At 45.9% G+C, this 21,246-nt stretch overlaps 2 protein-coding genes and 1 pseudogene across 11 annotated transcripts in view; 1 reads left to right on the forward strand and 2 right to left on the reverse strand.

Annotated features, from left to right (window-relative positions):
- The window catches only part of LOC105491282 (ring finger and WD repeat domain 3), a 49,906-nt gene extending 40,271 nt beyond the window's left edge, over positions 1 to 9,635 (reverse strand). The window contains exons 1-3 of one of the 4 annotated variants that reach the window (XM_071084939.1): positions 9,508 to 9,629; positions 7,054 to 7,142; positions 3,801 to 4,320 (exon numbers count right to left, since the gene is read on the reverse strand). In XM_071084939.1, coding sequence (XP_070941040.1) covers positions 3,801 to 4,318 — 518 coding nt within the window. In that variant the 5' untranslated portion in view covers positions 4,319 to 4,320; positions 7,054 to 7,142; positions 9,508 to 9,629. Of the gene's footprint in view, positions 1 to 3,800; positions 4,321 to 7,053; positions 7,143 to 7,392; positions 7,610 to 9,404; positions 9,424 to 9,507 lie in introns of those variants that run through there. The other 3 variants (XM_011757516.2, XM_071084940.1, XM_011757518.3) reach the window with 3 other exon arrangements.
- On the forward strand, positions 9,580 to 11,543 carry LOC105491540 (lamina-associated polypeptide 2, isoforms beta/gamma pseudogene; annotated as a pseudogene).
- Positions 11,544 to 14,274: 2,731 nt separating this feature from the next.
- LOC105491539 (mixed lineage kinase domain like pseudokinase) overlaps positions 14,275 to 21,246 on the reverse strand; it is a 31,136-nt gene continuing 24,164 nt past the window's right edge. For 5 of the 7 annotated variants that reach the window (XM_071084941.1, XM_071084948.1, XM_071084947.1 and 2 more), the window contains 4 exons: positions 18,102 to 18,253; positions 17,837 to 17,895; positions 17,451 to 17,591; positions 14,275 to 14,954 (listed from right to left, as the gene is read on the reverse strand). In XM_071084941.1, the coding sequence (XP_070941042.1) occupies positions 14,920 to 14,954; positions 17,451 to 17,591; positions 17,837 to 17,895; positions 18,102 to 18,253 (387 nt within the window). In that variant the 3' untranslated portion in view covers positions 14,275 to 14,919. Of the gene's footprint in view, positions 14,955 to 17,450; positions 17,592 to 17,836; positions 17,896 to 18,101; positions 18,254 to 21,246 lie in introns of those variants that run through there. The other 2 variants (XM_071084942.1, XM_071084943.1) reach the window with 2 other exon arrangements.

The following is a 21,246-nucleotide window of genomic DNA, read 5'->3' on the forward strand; positions in this document are numbered from 1 at the left end:
GAACTCATGACCTCAGGTGATTCGCCCACCTCGGCCTCCCGAAGTGCTGCGATTACAGGTGTGAGCCACTGTGCCTAGCCAGGTTTTCTTTTTAAATGGTGCTAAGCAACTTTACCAACTCCATTTCTTGAGATTCTGAGTGAACAGCAGCTATAGCTACCATAAGACTAAACACATAAGGAAAGCATTTTATAAGAGGATTTAATCAAATACAAACTAGAGTTAGGCTGTTGACATGTATATCAAAAGAATTCTACATAGAACCCAGTAAAAAAGTGGTAAGACACTTAAAAAAAAAATCACTCTTTAATACTGCTTTTATGTAGTAAAGAATTTCCAAAGTCAGGCAAGAACACAGGAAAGGAGAACTATGAAAACCAACAGGAAACAGTGCTAGGGTTTCTCCTTGGGAGCACAGATTTAGAATCCAAGAAATCCTCCTCCTTTCCTGCACTTACCGTCTTTGAATTAAATATATTTTGCTCCTTCCTTACTCTCTGTAGTCCTAAACTCCATATGCTCCATGAAAACAATATTGTAATCTGTGTTCACCACAGATTACAATATATCACCAATATATCACTTAGATATATCACCAATATATCACCAATATATCTAAGTGATATATTGGTGAATACAATATATCACCAATATATCTAAGTGATATATTGGTGAATACAATATATCACCAATATATCTAAGTGATATATTGGTGAATACAATATATTCACCAATATATCTAGGGCAAAGTTTAGTCTCTCACACAGAGGAGTGTTATCAATATTTGATGATTATGAGTGATGACCCCTGCAGCCAGAATGAAGCCGCCTCAAACAAATAAGAAGGGAGTTTGTGACCTCAGCTAAGCCTGTTGGGAAGAATAAGCTCACTACTTAGCTTTCTGTAGCTTTGGCTTCTTGGCTGACTGTGAGTCAAAAGCTGTTCACCTTGGCCCAGGCTTTCAACACCTGGCCCAGGGACAGTCTGTCAGATGAGTAAATGTCAAACAGCGCACTGAGAAATTCATCTCAAGAACTTCAGAAGATTAGTCCTGGGAAAGCTCATACTTTAGGGAAAAAAGTTTTAATCACATTTATCTGGCTCCAGAACTGATGTTATTTCCATTGAACTGCACACTTTCTGACCTTTTAGGTTATTCCCTTTGTGGAGACAGATTATGGCTGCCAAATAGCTTGACTGACATCTTTCAACATCTAAATTCTGTATAACTCTTTCCCTGACCAGATTCTGTAAGAAAAAAAATTTTTTTTAAGACAGAGTCATTCTTGTCACCCAGGCTAGATTACAAGATTTTGGCTCACTGCAACCTACGCCTCCTAGGTTCAAGCAATTCTCATGCCTCAACCGCCCAAGTAGCTGGGATCACAGGTGTATGCCACCACATCCGGCTAATTTTTTGTATTTTTAGTAGAGATGGGGTTTCGCCATGTTGGCCTTGAACTCTTGGCCTAAAGGGATCTGCCTGCCTTGGCCTCCCAAAGTTCTGGAATTACAGGCGTGAGCCACCATGCCCAGCCACATCGAACAATTTTCTCACTAGAGTTTGGCTTCTGTGTGGCTCTCTAGTGATTCTATTTTTCTTTGTAAGTTGGCATCTGTTTATAAGTGCCACCCTTATGTTGGTTAATACAAGTCAGTGTGTCTGACCAAGCAGAATCCACTGTGCCTCCCCCAACAAGAATGAGTGCATGGATAAACAAGACTGAGGACTACTGCAAGAGGCCTCCTGACAGTCAGTCAGTTCCTGAAGACACCACTCACAACTCTCAGCCATGGAAAGTTGGTTCATATTTACTTTGGCACGGTCCCCAAATTACACCATAAGGTGCCTTCACCTATAACACCAATGTATGAAATCTTACCCTGCCTTTATAACATGAGTAATCACATCTTAAAATAACAGACTATAGGCCGGGCGCAGTGGCTAACGCCTGTAATCCCTGCACTTTGGGAGGCCGAGGCGGGCGGATCACGAGGTCAGGAGATGGAGACCATCCTGGCCAACATGGTGAAACCCCGTCTCTACTAAAAATACAAAAAAATTAGCCGGGTGCGGTGATGGGCGCCTGTAGTCCCAGCTATTCGGGAGGCTGAGGCAGGAGAATGGCGTGAACCCGGGAGGCGGAGCTTGCAGTGAGCGGAGATCGCGCCATTGCACTCCAGCCTGGGCAACAGAGTGAGACTCCGCCTCAAAATAAATAAATAAATGAATAAATAAATAAACAGACTATAGCCAGGCCTGCAGGCACACGCCTATAATCCCAGCTACTCAGGAGGCTGAGGCACAAGAATCGCTTGAACCCAGGAGCCAGAGGTCGTCGTGAGCTGAGGTAGAGCCACTGCACTCCAGTCTGAGTGACAGAGCAAGACTCTTGTCTTAAAAACAAAACAAAACAAAAAACCACAGTAATATGCATTTGCAACTCTTGTCAACATAGAACTAGGCATCTGTCATCCTTGATGGTCACTACAGACACTGGAGCCACAGTCATGGGAAGCCCAACATTAAAATCAGCAGGATCCATGAAAAAGAATGCTGAATCCAGATTCAGAAGGCACAATTCCAATCCAGCCTTATCACAACCAAATCACAAATTATCCCATCGGCTTCCTCATTTGTAAAACATGAGTAATGGATGACCTAGCTACCACTTTTTAGTACCATCTCAGTATTTTCACAATGTTAGAAAACATCGGCATGGTTGCGTATGCCTGTAGTCCCAGCTAATCAAGAGGCTGAGGTAGGAAGATCGCCTGAGCCTGGGGAGGTCGAGGCTGCAGTGAGCTGTGATTGCACCACTATACTCCAGCCTGGGCAGCACAGTGAGACCCTGTCTCAAAAATAATAATAATTAAAAGAAGAAGAAAGAGAAAACAAAGGGATTTGATCGAAGCTTCCTCCATCTGCCTGTGTAGAAAACAGGGCAGATCCAGGTTCCAATACCCATGCTAACTCCTCTATGCTATAGCTATGAGACCCTGAACAAAGCCCTCTCTCAGGGTACAAGTTTCCTTCACATACAAATTAGAAGTTGAATTATATTTCTAAACATATTGAAAACACTTAGAAGACCAAATGTGAAATAAAATACTTTAAGTAAAGTAAGAAGTTAAAAAAACAGACAGGTTTAATTAGTTGGGGGTGGTGCCATGTGCCTGTAATGCCAGCTACTCGGGAGGCTGAGGCAGGAGAATCCCTTGACTCTGGGAGATGGAGGTTGCAGTGAACCAAGATCGCGCCACTGTACTCCAGCCTGGGCGACAGAGTGAGACTCCGTCTCAAAACAAACAAACAAACAAACAAAAAACAACAACAGACAGGGTACAGGCAATTGTTATTCTTCATAACAACCCTACTAAGACTTGACGGCTAAGCCCTTCAAGAGGCAAGTTCAAACCAAGACTATGAAAGAAAATTAATTAATTGTGCCTCTCGGTGGAATGCCAGCGAATAATGAATTTGGGTGAGTAGAGGAGATCTGCAAGTGAAGAAAGAATTTTTGGTGTACAAGACACAATCTGAAGAATAGCCAATCTCTACAAATGTAGATTGCCAACAAACTACCACCTAGTTTTCAAGGCACAATCATTTAACTTATCCCCTCATTACTTTGTGAAGTAAGGCAAGCAATTTTATTTCCATCTGACTTATGAGGAACTGGGGGTCAGAAGTTATCTGACTTGCCAAAAGTCACACTGTCAGTCCTTGAATGGCAGAGCCTCAGTTTCATAATTCCTAGTACAGCAATGATCACAGACTTATCCATATATTGATTTACCTGACACTGTCTGTCCTCTGAGACCCTCCAGCTCTTGCCCTCCGTGAAGCAGATACCCTCCTTCTTGTTCTCATTGGCCCTACACTGTGGTTTGAAGATGAAGGTCTCAGGAATTCCAGCATGCCATGAAGTCTCTGCAGTCCACTGATGAAGTTGGTCATTGAATGCAATGAAGATGCTCGGATGGTGTGATTAGCATCAGATGCCTGTCTATGTTGTTCTGAAGTTCTTGGATTGATGTTCTCCACATTGTCTTCTCCCAAGACCTCCACTTCTGTCAGGTCAATGGACAGTTGTGGAGTAGGCTGGAGTAGGGGTGGTGTCACTTGGCTGCCAATCACTTCAGCAGGAGCTGGCTGGAAGATCAGTGGTCCCCCCTGGCTGCTGACCACATCAGCAGGAACAGGCTGGAGGAGGGCTGGTCCCCCTTGGCTGCTGGCCACATCAGCAGAAGCTGGCTGTTCTTCAGCATGATTTAACTGTACCTGAAGATCATATTCCATTGCTTCATGAGCCATCACTAGGGAAACAATTATTTGCAAAAAGTATTAATGAAATAGATAAAACATGCTATGTAGGTGACAGAATCATATTTAATCTTTCTGATTTTATGCTTAATATCATTCTTAGCAAGACTGAGAAGCTTCAAGAGAAGATTTTAACTATTTAAATTTTAAGTCAGAAGTGTTTGGTAATGGACTTTCTTCTCTATAACAAGCATTTATAACCAGTTTTCCAGTTTGCCCTTAGAAAATGTGAAGTCCTGCCGGGCGCGGTGGCTCAAGCCTGTAATTCCAGCACTTTGGGAGGCCGAGACGGGCGGATCACGAGGTCAGGAGATTGAGACCATCCTGGCTAACACGGTGAAACCCCGTCTCTACTAAAAAGTACAAAAAACGGCCGGGCGCGGTGGCTCAAGCCTGTAATCCCAGCACTTTGGGAGGCCGAGACGGGCGAATCACGAGGTCAGAAGATCGAGACCATCCTGGCTGACAGGGTGAAACCCCGTCTCTACTAAAAAAAATACAAAAAACTAGCCGGGCGAGGTGGCGGCGCCTGTAGTCCCAGCTACTCGGGAGGCTGAGGCAGGAGAATGGCGAGAACCCGGGAGGCGGAGCTTGCAGTGAGCTGAGATCCGGCCACTGCACTTCAGCCTGGGCGGCAGAGCAAGACTCCGTCTCAAAAAAAAAAAAAAAAAAAAAAAAAAAAAAAGTACAAAAAACTAGCCGGGCGAGGTGGCGGGCGCCTGTAGTCCCAGCTACTCGGGAGGCTGAGCCAGGAGAATGGCGTAAACCCGGGAGGCGGAGCTTGCAGTGAGCAGAGATCTGGCCACCGCACTCCAGCCTGGGCGACAGAGTGAGACTCCGTCTCAAAAAAAAAAAAAAAAAAAAAGAAAATGTGAAGTCCTGTGATCACAGTAGTATCTTCCAAAATAGAAAGATCTATAAAGAATAAACAGAGAAAGGACATTTTTTACACTTGCAAAATTAACTGAGTTACTAACTCAAAATGGAAATTTACCTGATTTTTCCAAAAAGGCTAAGCAAACTTTTTCCTATCCCTTTCATTATTTTTGTTTTCCATCTCTAATTCCATCATGTTCGCCTATTCAACAAATATTAAGCACCTATGTTCTTTTCATGTTTCCTATCTTTAATTCCATTACATCATTTTGAAAACTACCACCTAGCTTTAAAATTTAAAAAAAAAAATTTTTTTTTTGTTATATAGATGAAGGCTTTCTATGTTGCCCAAACTGGTCTTGAACGCCTGGCCTCACCTCCTCATGCACCAGGACAATAGGACTGAGCCACTATGCCTCTCTACCACCTAGTTTTTAAAGTATATCAGGGCCGGGCGCGGTGGCTCAAGCCTGTAATCCCAGCACTTTGGGAGGCTGAGACGGGCGGATCACGAGGTCAGGAGATCAAGACCATCCTGGCTAACACGGTGAAACCCCATCTCTACTAAAAAATACAAAAAAAAAAAAAACTAGCCGGGCGAGGTGGCGGGCGCCTATAGTCCCAGCTACTCGGGAGGCTGAGGCAGGAGAATGGCGTAAACCCGGGAGGCGGAGCTTGCAGTGAGCTGAGATCCGGCCACTGCACTCCAGCCTGGGCGACAGAGCCAGACTCCCTCTCAAAAAAAAAAAAAAAAAAAAAAAAAAAAGTATATCAGTATAACTTATCCCCTCAATTTCTTTGTGAAGTAAGGCACGTGCTTTTTTCATCTGACTTATGAGGAAATGTGGGTTCAATTAGTATTTATTAAGCACCTGTTATGCAGACAGACACCCTAGAGGCAAAAACAGGTAAGACACCATGTATCAGAGTTAACATTCTAGCAAGTAAGATGTCAATAAACGAATACATGAGAAATTATAGATTATGATGTTCGGGGTTGAGGAGACAAGGAGGACCAACTAAGACACAACTCTGAGGGAAGTAGTCTTTTAAAGAGTGAAAACTGGGCTGAGGCATGAAGGATTAAAAGAAACTGTCTCTGCAAAGAGCCAAGGAAGTTTCAGAAGGAAATCAGTGCATAGGTCCCTGATGAGCATGGGTTTGACTGATGAACAGGACACCATCATTAAAGGGCCCATGGGCCTTGGTAAGGAGTTTCTTCTGTGTTAGAGACAGGGTTTCACCGTATAAGCAGGATGGTCTCGATCCCCTTACCTAAAGATCTGCCTGCCTCGGCGTCCCAAAGTGCTGGGATTATAGGTGTGAGCCACTGCGCCCGGCCAACAGTCAAGTTTCTTAAAATCACCAGAGCAGGCCTGGCGCGGCCTCCACAGGATGGAGAGTGGCGCAGTAGTGAAAATAAATGGGAAAGAAAGTCTGCAAACTAAACGATGTGAGATACTTTAAGTTTTAAACATTTTTTGTATAGATGGGGTTTCCCACGTTGCCCAGCCTGGTCTTGAACTCCTCAGCTCAAGCAACCCTCCTGCCTCAGCCTCCCAAAGTACTGGGATTACAGGAGTGAGCCACTGCAGCTGGCTAACTAAAAGCTTTTAATATGTTTCTAGGGTACAACGACAGTCTCCCAAGAATTGTGTGTGTCACAACATAAGACCCAAGTTACTTGCGTAGATGTACTTAAGAGACATTAAGCAACTCAGCCTTCAGGAAGACAAAGGGTAGAAACAGACTAAAAAGAGCAGAATCTAAATGGCCGCCGCACTGTCTACTCCCATATGGTTATTTAAATTAAATAAAAATCAAGTTCGGCCAGGAGCTGGGGCTCATACCTATAATCCCAGCACGTCGGGAGGCTGAGGCAGGTAGCTTGAGACCAGGAGTTGGAGACCAGCCTGGGCAACACGGCAAAATCGCGTCTCTACAAAAAATACAATTAGTCGGGCGTGATGGTGTGCACCTGTGGTCCCAGCTACTCGGGATGCTGAGGCAGGAGAATCCCTTGAACCTGGAGGGTGGAGGTTACAGTGAGCCGAGATTACACCACTGCACTCCAGCCCGGGAGACAGAGTAAAACTCTGTTAAAGAAAAGAAAAGAAAAGAAAAAAGAGAAAAGAAAGAAAGAAAGTTCCTTTGTCATGCAGGACACATTTCAAGTGCTAGAAACCCACATAGGGCGGGTGGCTCCCATTCTGGACAGCAGAAATACAGAATGTTTTCCTTGTCGCACGAAGTTCTATGGAACGGTGCAGTTCTGGAGCCGAAGCTTCTTAACCACTGTAGGCCAGTCGGAGGTGCCTAGAGCGAGAGACCATGGGCTGTGCACCCCAAACCTTGAGCATGTCACACAAATGCTGCTTTTTATGTGTGCTGTGAGTGTCGGGGTTTAAAACGTTAACCTCAGACTTGTCATCTTTATTATTCAGGTTTCAATCAATGCCCACAACAGGCAGGATGAAAGCCCCTCAATTAAAGGTTGAAAGGAGGTGGGCGGGGGAAGTCGGGCCAACCTCGGTTCAAATCTTTGCTCTGGCCAGCGCGGAGGGTCACGCCTGTGATCCCTGGATATTAGGATGCCCAGGCAGATGGATTGCTTACGCTCCGGTGTTCGAGACCAGCTTGGGCAACACAGTGAAATTCCCATTTCTACCGAAAAAGAAAAATAGAACAGGTCAGGTGCTGTGGCTCACACCTGTAATCCCAGCACTTTGGGAGGCCGAGGGCGGACCACTTGAGGTCGGAGTCCCAGACCGGCCTGGCCAATATGGTGAAACCTCGTCTCCACTAAAAATGCAAAAATCACCCAGATGTTGTGGCGCATTCCTGTAACCCCAGCTACTTGGGAGGTTGAGGCAGGAGAATGGCTTGAACCCGGGAGGCAGAGGTTACAGTGAGCTGAGACCGGGCCATTGCACTCCAGCATGGGCGACAGAATGAGACTCCGTCTCAAAAAAAAAAAAAAAGAAAAAGAAAAAAAAGAAAAAAAGAAAACAATGAGCCGGGCGTGGTGGTGAGCAGCTGTGGTCCCAGCTATTGTGGGAAGCAGAGGCGGGAGGATCCCTGGGGCCCGGGAGTTCAAGACTGCAGTGAGCTCTTCCAGCCTGGGTGCAACAGGGAGACTTCATTTCGCTTCTTAGGTTTTTTTTTTTTTTTTAGACGGAGTTTCACTCTTGTTGCCCAGGCTGGAGTGCAATGCCGTGATCTCGGCTCACCGCAAACTCTGCCTCCGGGTTCAAGCGATTCACCTGCCTCAGCTTCCCGAGTAGCTGGGATTACAGGCGTGTGCCACCACGCCTGGCTTATTTTGTATTATTAGTAGAGACGGGGTTTCTCCATGTTGGTCAGGCTGGTCTCGAACTCCTGACTCAGGTGATTTGCCTGCCTCGGCCAAAGTGCTGGGATTACAGACTAGAGCCACTGCGCTTTCCTCTCTTTACCATGAAAAAGGAAGGGAGGAAGGGAGGAAGGGAGGAAGGGAGGGAGGGAGGGAGGGAGGGAGGGAGGGAGGAAGGGAGGGAGGGAGGGAGGGAGGGAGGGAGGGAGGGAGGAAGGGAGGGAGAGAGAGGGGGAGAGGGAGAGGGGGAGACGGAGAGGGGGAGACGGAGAGGGGGAGACGGAGAAGGGGAAGGGAAGGGGAAGGGGAGGGAGACGGGGAGGGAGACGGGGAGGGGGACGGGGAGGGGGAGGGGGAGGGGGACGGGGAGGGGGACGGGGAGGGGGAGGGGGAGGGGGAGGGAGAGGGAGACGGAGAGAAAGAAATATTAAATCCCTGTTCTTTTACTACATGGGGAAACGTCGGCTCAACTTGTTCGCCTGTAAAATAGGGATAATACAAGTCTTTACGCCACACTTTCCATGATGAAATTAAAAATGAAGTTCTTCCGTCAACTTTAAAGTGATGAAGTAACGGAGCTCAGAGCGGGCGCAGGCATCGCCGCTGAGGAGCCCGAGGCTAGGCTCTCGGGGGAAGGGCCGGGCGACCTCCCACCCTGGCCAGGGCAGGCCCCGCAGCAGCGAACTCGGCTCCTTCCGTCATCGCCCCGAGCTCCCGCCTGCCCAGCCCCCAACGCCCAGCAACTCAGATAAGTGCTAGGGTTCGGGCTCCTCAGCCCAGACCATTGGCGCCGCCCCGAGGGCCCGAATCCTGTCAGGCTGCCAGGTTCCAAGCCCGCGTGCAGCCCACCTCGTGGGGTGTCTCCTGGACCCCAATCCAGGAATCAGGCGTGGGGAAGTTTATCCCGGAGTTAGAGGCCCAAGGCCTGGGGAGAAGCAAGACCCCTCCTCACCTGAAACCAGTAGGCCGCGGCCTGGCTCGCGAGCCCGCCGAAGACTCTCTAGTTACCTCAGCAGAACTCCGAATGCACCTACGCCAACGGCCACTTCCGGAGCCGCTCAAGCTCCCGCCAGAGCCGCCAGCAGGTAAGCTCCTATTGGACAGAAGCCCTAGGCTGTGGCCAATACTCAGTCTTCTTCTTCAATGGGTCCCCGCTAGCTGAAGCAGCGGCGCTCTCATTGGCTAGTTGTTCATAAACTGACGAGGCGGGACCGCTCTCGAGGAAGCCTCCTACAATTGGCAGCAATCTACGTCCGTCACCTTGTGCCCGCCCCGGAAAAAATAAAAGGTTTTTTTTTTTTTTTCCCAGCGCGTTTTATTTGAACTTTCGGGCGGGAGAAAGTTGTATGATTTATCGATCCATTTTGGAATGGAGATGAAAATATTAAAACTGTGACTCCTGCTGCTTGTCCCTAACGCTTTAGTGAAGGAGTTATCTGTATCCAAAGGATAGTAGTTAATCGAATAATTTCTAAATATTTCAATATTTTGAATTTCGGAGCCTGTAAAAAGGGTAGGACAGTCCAGTTCATGTGTATCCTCTCATGGGGTTGAAGAGCTCACTTAAAAGACTTTGCCTACACAGTCTCTTCAATCTCAAACAGCTGTAATGGATCTGAGCTACTAAACAGTCTCAAGTCACTTGGCAGGGCCGCCGCTCGCCGCCAGCGCCAACAGCAACGGGCCCCAGGAATTCTCCAGCTACGAGAGCGCTAGCCCACAGGCGTCTCGACTCCGGGCCCGCCGCCGACAGGAAAGCCACAAAGAAAACTGATAAACCCAGACAAATGATAAAGACAGTCTAGATGTAACAGAACTCATTAATGAAGATCTTTTGGATCAGCTTGTGAAATACGGAGTGAATCCTGGTCCTATTGTGGGAACAACCAGGAAGCTATGTGAGAAAAACCTTTTGAAAGCGAGGGAGCAAAGAACAGAATCAAGATCTTCTCCTCTGCCAACAATTTCTTCTTCAGCAGAAAATACAAGGCAGAATGGAAGTAATGATTCTGACAGATATAGTGACAATGAAGAAGACCCTAAAATAGAGCTCAAGCTTGAGAAGAGAGAACCGCTGAAGGGCAGAGCAAAGACTCCAGTAACCCTCAAACAAAGAAGAGTTGAGCACAACAAGAGCTATTCTCAAGCTGGAATAACTGGGACTGAATGAACAAGTGGATCTCCAAAAGGCAGACCTCTGCAGGCATTATAAACTAGGGAATCTACAAGAGAGTCAAGAAGAACTCCAAGGAAAAGAGTGCACACTTCAGAATATTTTCGTATAGATGGTGCAGTAATTTCAGCGAGTACTCCCATAGCTGAAACTATAATGGCTTCAAACAATGAATCCTTAATTGTCAATAGGGTGAATGGAAATTTCAAGCATGCATCTCCTATTCTGTCAGTCACTGAATTCTCAGACATACCCAGAAGAACACCAAATACACCATTGACAAGAGCTGAAGTGGGAGAAAAAACACAGGAAAGAAGGGTAGAAAGGGATATTCCTAAGGAAATGTTCCCCTGTGAAGCAGCTACACCAACAAGAATTAGTGCTAGTTGCCGCAGACCAATCAAAGGAGCTCCAGGCCGGCCTTTAGAACTCAGTGATTTGAGGATGGAGGAGTCATTTTCATCTAAATATGTTTGTAAGTATGTTCCCTCGACAGATGTCAAGTGAGAAAATACGAAAAAAGGGACACTCTATTCCTGTATGGATAAAAATTCTGCTGTTTGTTGTTGTGGCAGTTTTTTTTGTGTTTGGTCTATCAAGCTATGGAAACCAACCACATAAATCCCTTCTCTAATTTTCTTCCTGATGGCTCTAGAAAACCCAACTGAGTGGTATCTCTTTGGCACATTCAACTTGATCTTGTATTTTTAATAACTGTGTTGAAGAACATTTGTGTATGCTTGTTGACTCCAAGAACTAAAAATAATGTGATTTTGCCTCAATAAACATAGTATTCCATTGGAAAGCAAACAAAATATATATAAATGGACTTCATTAAAATGTTTTTGAACTTTGGACTAGTAGGAGATCACTTCGTGCCATATGAATAATCTTTTAGCTCTGGAACTTTTTTTTTTAGATAGGGTGTCACTCTTGTCACCCAGGCTGGAGTGCAATGGCATGATCTCAGCTCACTGCAACCTCCGCCTCCCAGGATCAAGTGATTCTCCTGCCTCAGCCTGCTGAGTAGCTGGGACTACAGGCATGTGCCACCATGGCCAGGTAATTTTTGTATTTTTAGTAGAGATGGGGTTTCACTATGTTGGCCAGGCTGGTTGAACTCCTGACCTTAGGTGATCCACCTGCCTCAGCCCCACTAAGTGCTGGGATTACAGGCATGAGCCACCCCGCCCAGCCATAATGTTCATTATCTTGATAGGGCTTGGATTACTCATATGTATGCATTTGGCAAAACTCATCTAAATGCTATCTTTAAGATTTGTGCCTTTCACACAAATTTTTCACAGCAAAAACTTACCTTTCCACACCCCCCCCCCGCCAAAAAAAAGCCCATACAGAGGTAAACTTCAGCTAATGGCATAAATGCTGAAGTGTTTAGGAATGAAGTGCATACAAAATTAGGATGGATTAATGGATAGAAAGAGGCACAAGTAGATCAACAGGTATGTGATAAAACAAATATAATAAATTGTTGTAGAGTTTAGGTGGTAGGTATATGGTTATTCAGAGTACAATTGTACTAACTTTTCTGTGTATCTGGAAATTTTCATACATAAGTGTTGGGAAAAATCAGGTACAGGGCCTTGGAAGGCATCCTGTGCAAATAAAAGGCCCTGAAAATTCAATTTTCTCAGTTTTACAGTAAATTCACCTATAATAATTGTGGATCTGCCAGAGTATGAATAATTCATCTACCAAGGAGAATTTTCACTGTAACTTCTACAGTAAATAGAACAAATGATTTTAAAGATGAAAACATGGCTGGGCATGGTGGCTCACGCCTGTAATTCCAGCACTTTGGGAGGACTAAATGGGAGGATCCCTTGAGGTCAGGAGTTCCAGACCAGCCTGGGCAACACAGCAGACTCTGCCTCAAAAAAAAAAAAAAAAAAAAAGAGAAAAAAGAAAGGAAAGAAAATAGTAATACCTACCAATAAGTTCTACAAAAGAATCATATTGTTTATATTCTTCTGAATTTTTTATTTACAGAAAAAAGACATGTTCTAGGTTTAAAAAAAATCAAGGATAAGTAAAAGATAAAAAAAAAATAAGGCCAAGTGTGGTGGGTCATGCCTGTAATCCTAGCACTTTGGGAAGCCAAGATGTGAGGATCACTTGAGCCCAGAAGTTCAAGACTAGCCTAGTCAACACAGTGAAACCCTGTCTCATAATAATAATAATAAAAATCAGCCATGATTTTATTCATCAGAGATGATTACTAGAATACAAGATCCAAATGTATTTTTATTGCTGTCTTCTCAGTGACTGAAACAATGGCTAGCACATTTGCTGTTGAATGATTTAGAATGAGTTCTGAAAAAAATGTAACTTTAGAGGCAGGGGTTAGTGTATCCTAGGCAAAGCACACACCATGAACAAAAGTATAAGAAATCTAGAATGAGACCAGGCATGGTGGCTCATGTCTGTAATCCTAGCACTTTGGGAGGCTGAGACAGGCAGATAACTTGAGGTCAGGAGCTCGAGACCAGCCTGACCAACATGGTGAAACCCCGTCTCTACTAAAAATACAAAAATTAGCCAGGTGTGGTGGTGCACACCTGTAATCCCAGACACTTGGGAGGCTGAGGCAGGAGAATCACTTAAACCTGGGAAAAAGAGGTTGCAGTGAGCCAAGATCGCACCATTGCATTCCAGTCTGGGCAACAAGAGTGAAACTCTGTCTCAAAAAAAAAAAAAAAAAATCTAGAATGAAAGCACCACAAACATAGGTTTCAGTCTGGCAGGGATTAAAATCTGACAGCTCCTATATGCACATATTTTGTTTGTCCTATCAGCATTAAAATAATTTTTTTTTTTTTTTTGAGACGGGATCTCACTCTGTCGCTCAGGCTGGAGTGCAGTGGTGCAATCATGCCTCACTGCAACCTCCACCTCACAGGTTTAAATGATTCTCATGCCTTAGCCTCCTGAGTAACTGGGATTACAGGCATGTGGCCACCATACCCAGCTAATTTTTGTATTTTTAGTAGAAACAGGGCTTCACCATGTTGGCAAGGCTGGTCTTGAACTCCTGACCTCAGGTGATCCTCCTGCTTTGGCCTCCCAAAGTGCTGGGATTTCAGGCGTGAGCCATCGTGCCCAGCTTAAAATAATGTTTAATGAGATACTAAGCTTTAAAAATAAGGACATCACAGAAAAATCCAACTTTCTAGCTCTTTTGACAAGCTCTGGAAATGTTGGAATCCCATTCTATGTGACAAAGTTTAGATTGGAGTTGAGCAGATGCTGTTCTTGCTCATCTGTTCACTAAAGCCCCCTCCAGGCACAAAGCATTCATTTAGGTTCCTTCCTAGGCCCTAAAAGTATTAGACTTTGCAGTCTCTGGTAGGAGAACTCTGGGATCTGATTGGAAAGTCAGGTTGGAAAGTATGGTATGGGATATATCCATAAGGCTATGGATATCTGAATAGGAAGTTTGTACTTGATTCCTTGGGCAAGAGGAAGAATTGAACACTGTTTGCCCAGTTACTTCTGTTGTGTAACAAACCACCCCAAAACTTAGTGTTAAGACAACAGTAATTTATTTAGCTCCTGATTGTGTGAATGGGCAATTTGGACTGGGCTCTGCTTGAGTGGTTCTTCTGGTCTTGATTGTCCTCATTCATGTGTTAGCTGCCATGTTGGTTGGTTTAGTATGACTTCAGCTAGGAAAGCATGTTTCTGCTTCATGTGGTCTCTCATTCCCAGCATGCTCACTCAACATGTTCATGGCTGGGTAAGGTTGCAACAGACATTTAAAGGGCATCTTGAAACCTAGGCTTGGAACTGGCACACAGTCACTTCTTCCACATTCTATTGATCAAATCAAGTCCCAATGCCAGCCCAGATTGAAATGGTGGGGGAAAGAGACTTCATTTGTGGATGGGAGGAGCTGCAAATTACATTGCCAAGAGGTGTGGACACCCAGAAAGATACATTTGACAAACCATCTATCAAAGTTACTGTCAGAGATATGTTTTTGGAAATATCATTTGGAGTGGGATGTGTCCTGTATGACTGGAATTATTTTCTATTTGTAACAGATAAATGCTCCCACTCCTTGCACCCATAAATAACTCAATAACAAAGGATATGAGAGAGAGAGAGATGTCCAATTTGTGCCTCTGCCAGCTTCTTGTCCAGGGAATCCTTGGTTTAGATTTCGATACACTACTTAGTAAAGGTGGAGAGTTTCTTTAAGATTTCTGTGGATGAATGAACAGAAAATTAGACCAGAGCAGGGAGCTGAGAGCCAAGTTAAAAACACAAAGACATTTCTACATTGCACAGTTGCTTAGAAACTGCATTCCCCCTGGTCTGGCTGGCGCCTAAACCACCATCAGCACTCATGCCTTTGTGACATAAAGTTATCTTACTTGATCAACTTTTAAAACACAAACACCTCATAGGAAGGGGTAAACTCACATCTTAGTGTGAATTAGTCTCTGGTGTTAGATTCCTTAATACTAGGAGGACTCTAGGTTGTAAGGGAGCTTGGTAGAAGAAGAAAGAAGACAGAGGAGAGAGTGAAGTGGAGGACGGCATTGTATAAATCACTGTTGGCTTCTCATTCACCCTAAAGACCAATTTTTCAGGAAGCATCATTAAGTCTGCACTTCTGCTCTGTGGTGATGAAGAGAAAGTTTCAGACAGAAACTATGATGTGACTTTGATTTTTCATTCTGAAAGGTAGGGATGTGGATGAAGGGAGAGGAGAGATGACAGATGAGACCCTCTTGGGTAGTGTGAGAGGTTTTCCCGACAGACCATCTGTGAGAAGGCCTTGAAGAATAGTCCTCATGCTAGAGACTTCTGTAAGTAGAGAGAACATTCTTGGAAGCTGCCTCAAAAGTCTGGACTCATGGCTCCTTCCTTCCTTCCTCCCTCCCTCTCTCCCTTCCTTCCTTCCTTCCTTCTTCCGAGTCTTCCTCTGTTGCCCAGGCTGGAGTGCAGTGGCGCGATCTCAGCTCACTGCAACCTCTGCCTCTGGGGTTCAAGCAATTCTCCTGCCTCAGTTTCCTGAGTAACTGGGATTACAGGTGTGTGCCATTACGCCCAGTTAATTTTTGTATTTTTAGTAGAGATGGGGTTTCACTATGTTGGCCAGGCTGGTGTTGAACTCCTGACTTCAAGTGATCTGTCCGCCTTGGTCTCCCAAAGTGCTGAGATTACAAGCATGAGACAGCGCCCGGCCCCTTCTCTTTTTTGTCTGGGCTTTGTGGAAAGTCTGCGAGATTTAGGTCTAGGATAGGAGAGAGAGATGCTTCCAGGGAGGGAGACAGTGTAAGGAAGCTACGGAGAAGCAGCTGATGATGTGGTGAGATAAAAGTCTGCGTCAAGGAAATAATCCCAACGATGCTGAAAAAAGGAAGGAAGGCAGACAAGGAGGAATGAAAAGAGGAGAAAGATAGGCAAAAATAAAGCAAGAGAGAAGAAAAAGAAGAGAGAGAGAAAGACAAAAAGACAACAAGATAATGCCTGCTGTGGTGGTGCCTGTTGTCCCAGCTACTCTAGAGACTGAGGTAGGAGGATCACTTGAGCCCAGGAGTTCGAGGCTGTAGAGTGCCATGATCCTGCCTGTGAATAGCCACCATACTCTGGCCTGGGCAACGTAATGAGACCTCCTGTCTAAAAAAAAAAAGAAAAAGAAAAAAGATAAATAGACAGATACAGACAAAAAGAAAGGAAGGAAATAGGCAGGAGGAAAGTAATCTGCCCTTCCAAACCACTTTGGATAAAACAGTGCCCTTTGGAAGCCCTTACACTATTGACATTTGGGCCAGATAGTTCTTTGCTGTGGTGGGCTGTCCTATGCATTGTAGGATGTTGAATAGCATTCTTTTTTTTTTTTTGAGACGGAGTCTCGCCCTGTTGCCCAGGCTGGAGTGCCATGGCGCGATCTCAGCTCACTGAAACCTATGCCTCCCGGGTTCAAGTGATTCTCCCGCCTCAGTCTCCTGAGGAGCTAGGACTACAGGCATGCGCCAACACACCTGGCTAATTTTTGTATTTTTAGTAGAGACGAGGTTTCATCATGCTGGCCAGGGTGGTCTCGAACTCCTGACCTCAGGTGATCCACCCACCTTGGCCTCCTAAAGTGTTGGGATTACAGGCGTGAGCCACCGTGCCCAGCCAACATTTTTTTTTGAGACGGAGTCTTGCTCTGTAGCCCAGACTGGAGTGCAGTGGTAGAGTGGCACGATCTCGGCTCACTGCAACCTCCACCTCCCAGGTTCAAGAGATTCTTGTGCCTCAGCCTCCTGAGTAGCTGGGATTACAGGCATGTACCACCATGGCCAGCTAATTTTAGTAGAGATGAGGTTTCACCATGTTGGCCAGGCTGGTCTCAAACTCCTGACCCCAGATGATCCGCCCACCTCAACCTCCCAAAGTGCTGGGATTACAGGCATAATCCCTGCGCTCAAATCCCTTCTGAGTAGCTGGGATTACAGGCATAATCCCTGCGATCAACTGTGCTCACCCATCATCCTTGGCCTTTATTCATTAGATGACAGTAGCACACCCCATCCTAACACTCTGGCCTTATAACAAACAAAAATGCTTTCAGACATTGCTAAATGTTCCCTGGATAAAATCACCCCTCATGGTAAACTACTGCCTTAGAGCTGGTGAAAAGGAAATCTTTCACAAATGTGAAATAAGCATGAGGCTCACGCTCTTTACACCAGAAAGAACCCTACCATCCACAGAGGGCCGCACAGAGGGATCATGGGCCCGGCACTCATCAATGATCTCCCGCAGCTCTGAAGGGCAGTCTTCACCCAGCGGCTCCTGCTGCCGCTTCACAGCCACCAGCTCGTAGATCTTCTCAGAATTACAGCCTGGAAATGATAGCATGAGAGCCTTAAAAAGCTACTCCGGTACTCGTACATCTCTCTGGATGCTGATGGCTGGCATCAGAACTAGGGACTCTGAGTATGGAAACAACAAGAGCTTCCAACGATTCCACTGACCAGCCCAGGCAGTTCCAACATTAAACAACAAATTGCCAGGGGCAGCACTGATGGGGAGTTTCTGGTCTATTGGCAGGGGACCCAACCCCAGCACTGGCTGAGCCAGCCTTCACCTTCTTCACCTTCAAACGGGATCCTTCCAGTGACAATTTCCCAGAGGACGATTCCAAAGCTAAAAGAAAACCAAGAAACTGAACAACCATAACTAGTCTCCCCTTTCCCCTGTCCCTCTAGCCACTGCCAGAAAACTCTGAATTTTTTGATTACTACCCAATTTCATTCAACAGAGTTGAGTTTAGGTGGTCCTTGGAGGAGTTTGATTTGGATTTTCCTATCATGCACATCTGAGTTAGAATCTGTACCAGAACATGAATGTACCTGTATATTTCAGACTTTACGTCATATTGATGATATATATTTTCCAGTTTCTGAGGTGAGATATATGCTGTAGATTTGACTCTGTCTGTCTTTTCTCTCTTAGTTTTCAAACTGATGGAAGTCTGTGTTTTCCTCAACTCAAATCCTGCAAGCTAGACAGAGAGGCAACTTAGAGACAGAAAGAAACAAGCAAGATCTTGGGTAGAGGAGTAAAGGGCAGGGATTGTTGCTACACACAATTGCCAGGGAATTGCCTTTTACCTTAGGGATTTATTTCCTGTAGTGACTTCTGTCTGTGTGGCTACTCTATTGGTTAACATTATGGGTTCAACTTAACATAGTGCAGTGACCAAGAGAAACACAAAGAGATTTCTTCTCTATAAAATGGGGTGATGACAGGGGGGATTACTTGAGATAATGGTTATAAAGCACCAGTAAGACTTGCTAAGTTGTAGTTGTTGCCATTATGACTGTGTTAAAATATAAGGGTTTCTCAGTTGAGGACTGAACTCCACTCAGTGAGAGTGGAGAGGGGTCATAGAGCCACTGCCTGGCTCACCTTTTCCCAGAGAAGCAGATGGAAAAATGGCATGGGGGCATTCCCTCTGTACTATCTGACCCTATGGGGGGGGTGGTCAGCCTGATCCTTCAGCTTTGGTGTGATGACTGTGAGTCATCCCCCAAGCCCTGCGTGGTCACGTGGTGTTCTTAAAGAAACCATAGCACAATCAGTGAGAGCGTATGTTCTTGTCCCATGCACACCTGCCATTGACACCACTGGTGTGCAGAAGGCTGCCAGCCCCAAACTCAGCCAGGTACCATGTGGGCAATGTGAGAAAAGGGATAAGGCACTTAGATGGTTCATCCACCTTCATTCATTCATTCATTCACTTGCTCACACATTTCCTGAGCACCGACATTCTCTGACATCTAGTGCCATATGGGATACCAGGGGTGAAAGGCGGAATAGCGCATCTTATAGTCAGGCTGGATGAAGAGCGTGAGAGTAGTGGACACAGTGTTTTGGGAGTACTTATGTGACCAATGCAGAGGGGGAAAGACATTTGAAAGGCAAAAAAGGCCTGTCTGCTGTTAATTGAGGGCTGTCTCTGACACTTATAAGACTGGAAGAAAGAAAACCAGCCATGGATGACAAAGAAAACTGCTAAAATTCTTTTAGCATTTGGGAATTACGGACACCGAGTTCACAAAATCTTTTGCTCTTCTGTATGAAAATCTGACTTTCAGTGAACTTCTTAGCTATGTTCCCCTGAAAATCTGATAAAGGTAGACTGTCACCTATGGCCCTTAGTAATGTTGCTGATGATAAAAATAAAAATGACTGCTGATTGTTAGATAGCTTCTGGGCAGGATCAAGGGGGTAAGTGGACTACACAGTAAACAGCTGATAGGAATGCTTTGTAGCAATTTTTTCTTTTTTACTTTTTGAGACAGGGTCTCATTCTGTTGCCCAGTCTAGGGTGCAGTGGCATAAACATAGCTCACTGCAGCCTTGATCTCCTGGGCTCCAGCCACCCTCTTCCTGCCTCACTCTCCTGAGTAGCTGGAATTACAGGTGTGCACAACCATGACTGGCTGATTTTTAAATTTTTTGAAGAGGGGGAGGTCTCACTGTGTAGCCCAGGCTGGTCTTGAACCCCTGGGCTCAAGTGATCCTCCTGCCTTCCCTTCCAAAGTGTGGGGATTACAGGCATAAGCCACCATGCCCGGCCATGTAGCAGCTCTTTTCTTTTCTTTTTTTTTTTTTTTTTTTGGAGACGGAGTTTTGCTCTTGTTGCCCGGACTGGAGTGCAATGGTACAATCTAGGCTCACTGCAAACCTCCACTTCCCGGGTTCAAGCAATTCTCCTGCCTCAGCCACCTTAGAAGCTGGGATTACAGGCATCTGCCACCACGGCCACTCATTTTTTGTATTTTTAGTAGAGATGGGGGTTTCACTATGTTGGCCAGGCTGGTCTCCAACTCCTGACCTCAGGCGATCTACCTGCCTTAGCCTACCAAAGTGTTGGGATTACAGGCGTGAGCCACCACGCCCAGATGTGGCAGCTCTTAAAACAGCAACTGACAGGCCGGGCGCGGTGGCTCAAGCCTGTAATCCCAGCACTTTGGGAAGCCGAGACGGGCGGATCACAAGGTCAGGAGATAGAGACCATCCTGGCTAACGCGGTGAAACCCCGTCTCTACTAAAAAATACAAACAGGCCGGGCGCGGTGGCTCAAGCCTGTAATCCCAGCACTTTGGGAGGCCGAGGCGGGCGGATCACAAGGTCAGGAGATCGAGACCACAGTGAAACCCCGTCTCTACTAAAAATACAAAAAATTACCCGGGCGCGGTGGCGGGCGCCTGTAGTCCCAGCAACTCAGGAGGCTGAGGCAGGAGAATGGCGGGAACCCGGGAGGCGGAGCTTGCAGTGAGCCGAGATCGCGCCACTGCACTCCAGCCTGGGCAACAGCGTGAGACTCCGTCTCAAAAAAAAAAAAAAAAAATACAAACAAACTAGCTGGGCGAGGTGGTGGGCGCCTGTAGTCCCAGCTACTCGGGAGGCTGAGGCAGGAGAATGGCGTGAACCCAGGAGGCGGAGCTTGCAATGAGCTGAGATCCGGCCACTGCACTCCAGCCTGGGCGACAGAGAGAAACTCTGTCTCAAAAAAAAAAAAACAAAAAAAAACAACAAAAAAAACAGCAACTGACATGTCCCTTGCAGAAACACTGGAAGGCCTGCCTGCAGAGTTGTTATCAGAGATGCTGACTCCTATAGGTCATGGGCTTCTAAGCCTGGATGACCCACACCCACCTAATGGGAGCCTCTTTCTCCAGCACCTGTGGCTCTGACAAAGCGAGTATCTCCTGGATAACTGCGAGGACTCACCCTGGAGGGAAAGGTTTGGCGCTGCTGACACTGTGTTTTCTGCAGGACATCCTTCTAAGTAACTGAATGACAAGTGTGGCCTAGACCTGTCCTGTGAGTTGGAGTCCTTAGACCTGAGAAGATCCTCCGTTGTGTGTTGTAGGGACACAGAAGTGGTGTCCAGGCATCTAAGGGGAAATGACTTTTAGCCCATCCCTGCTAAATGGGCAGTGAGGGAAGGCAGTCATCAGAACAGGAGGCATAGATGGAGTCTGT

The sequence above is a fragment of the Macaca nemestrina genome, chromosome 18, assembly GCF_043159975.1.
Source record: "Macaca nemestrina isolate mMacNem1 chromosome 18, mMacNem.hap1, whole genome shotgun sequence".
In the NCBI taxonomy this organism is placed as follows: domain Eukaryota; kingdom Metazoa; phylum Chordata; class Mammalia; order Primates; family Cercopithecidae; genus Macaca; species Macaca nemestrina.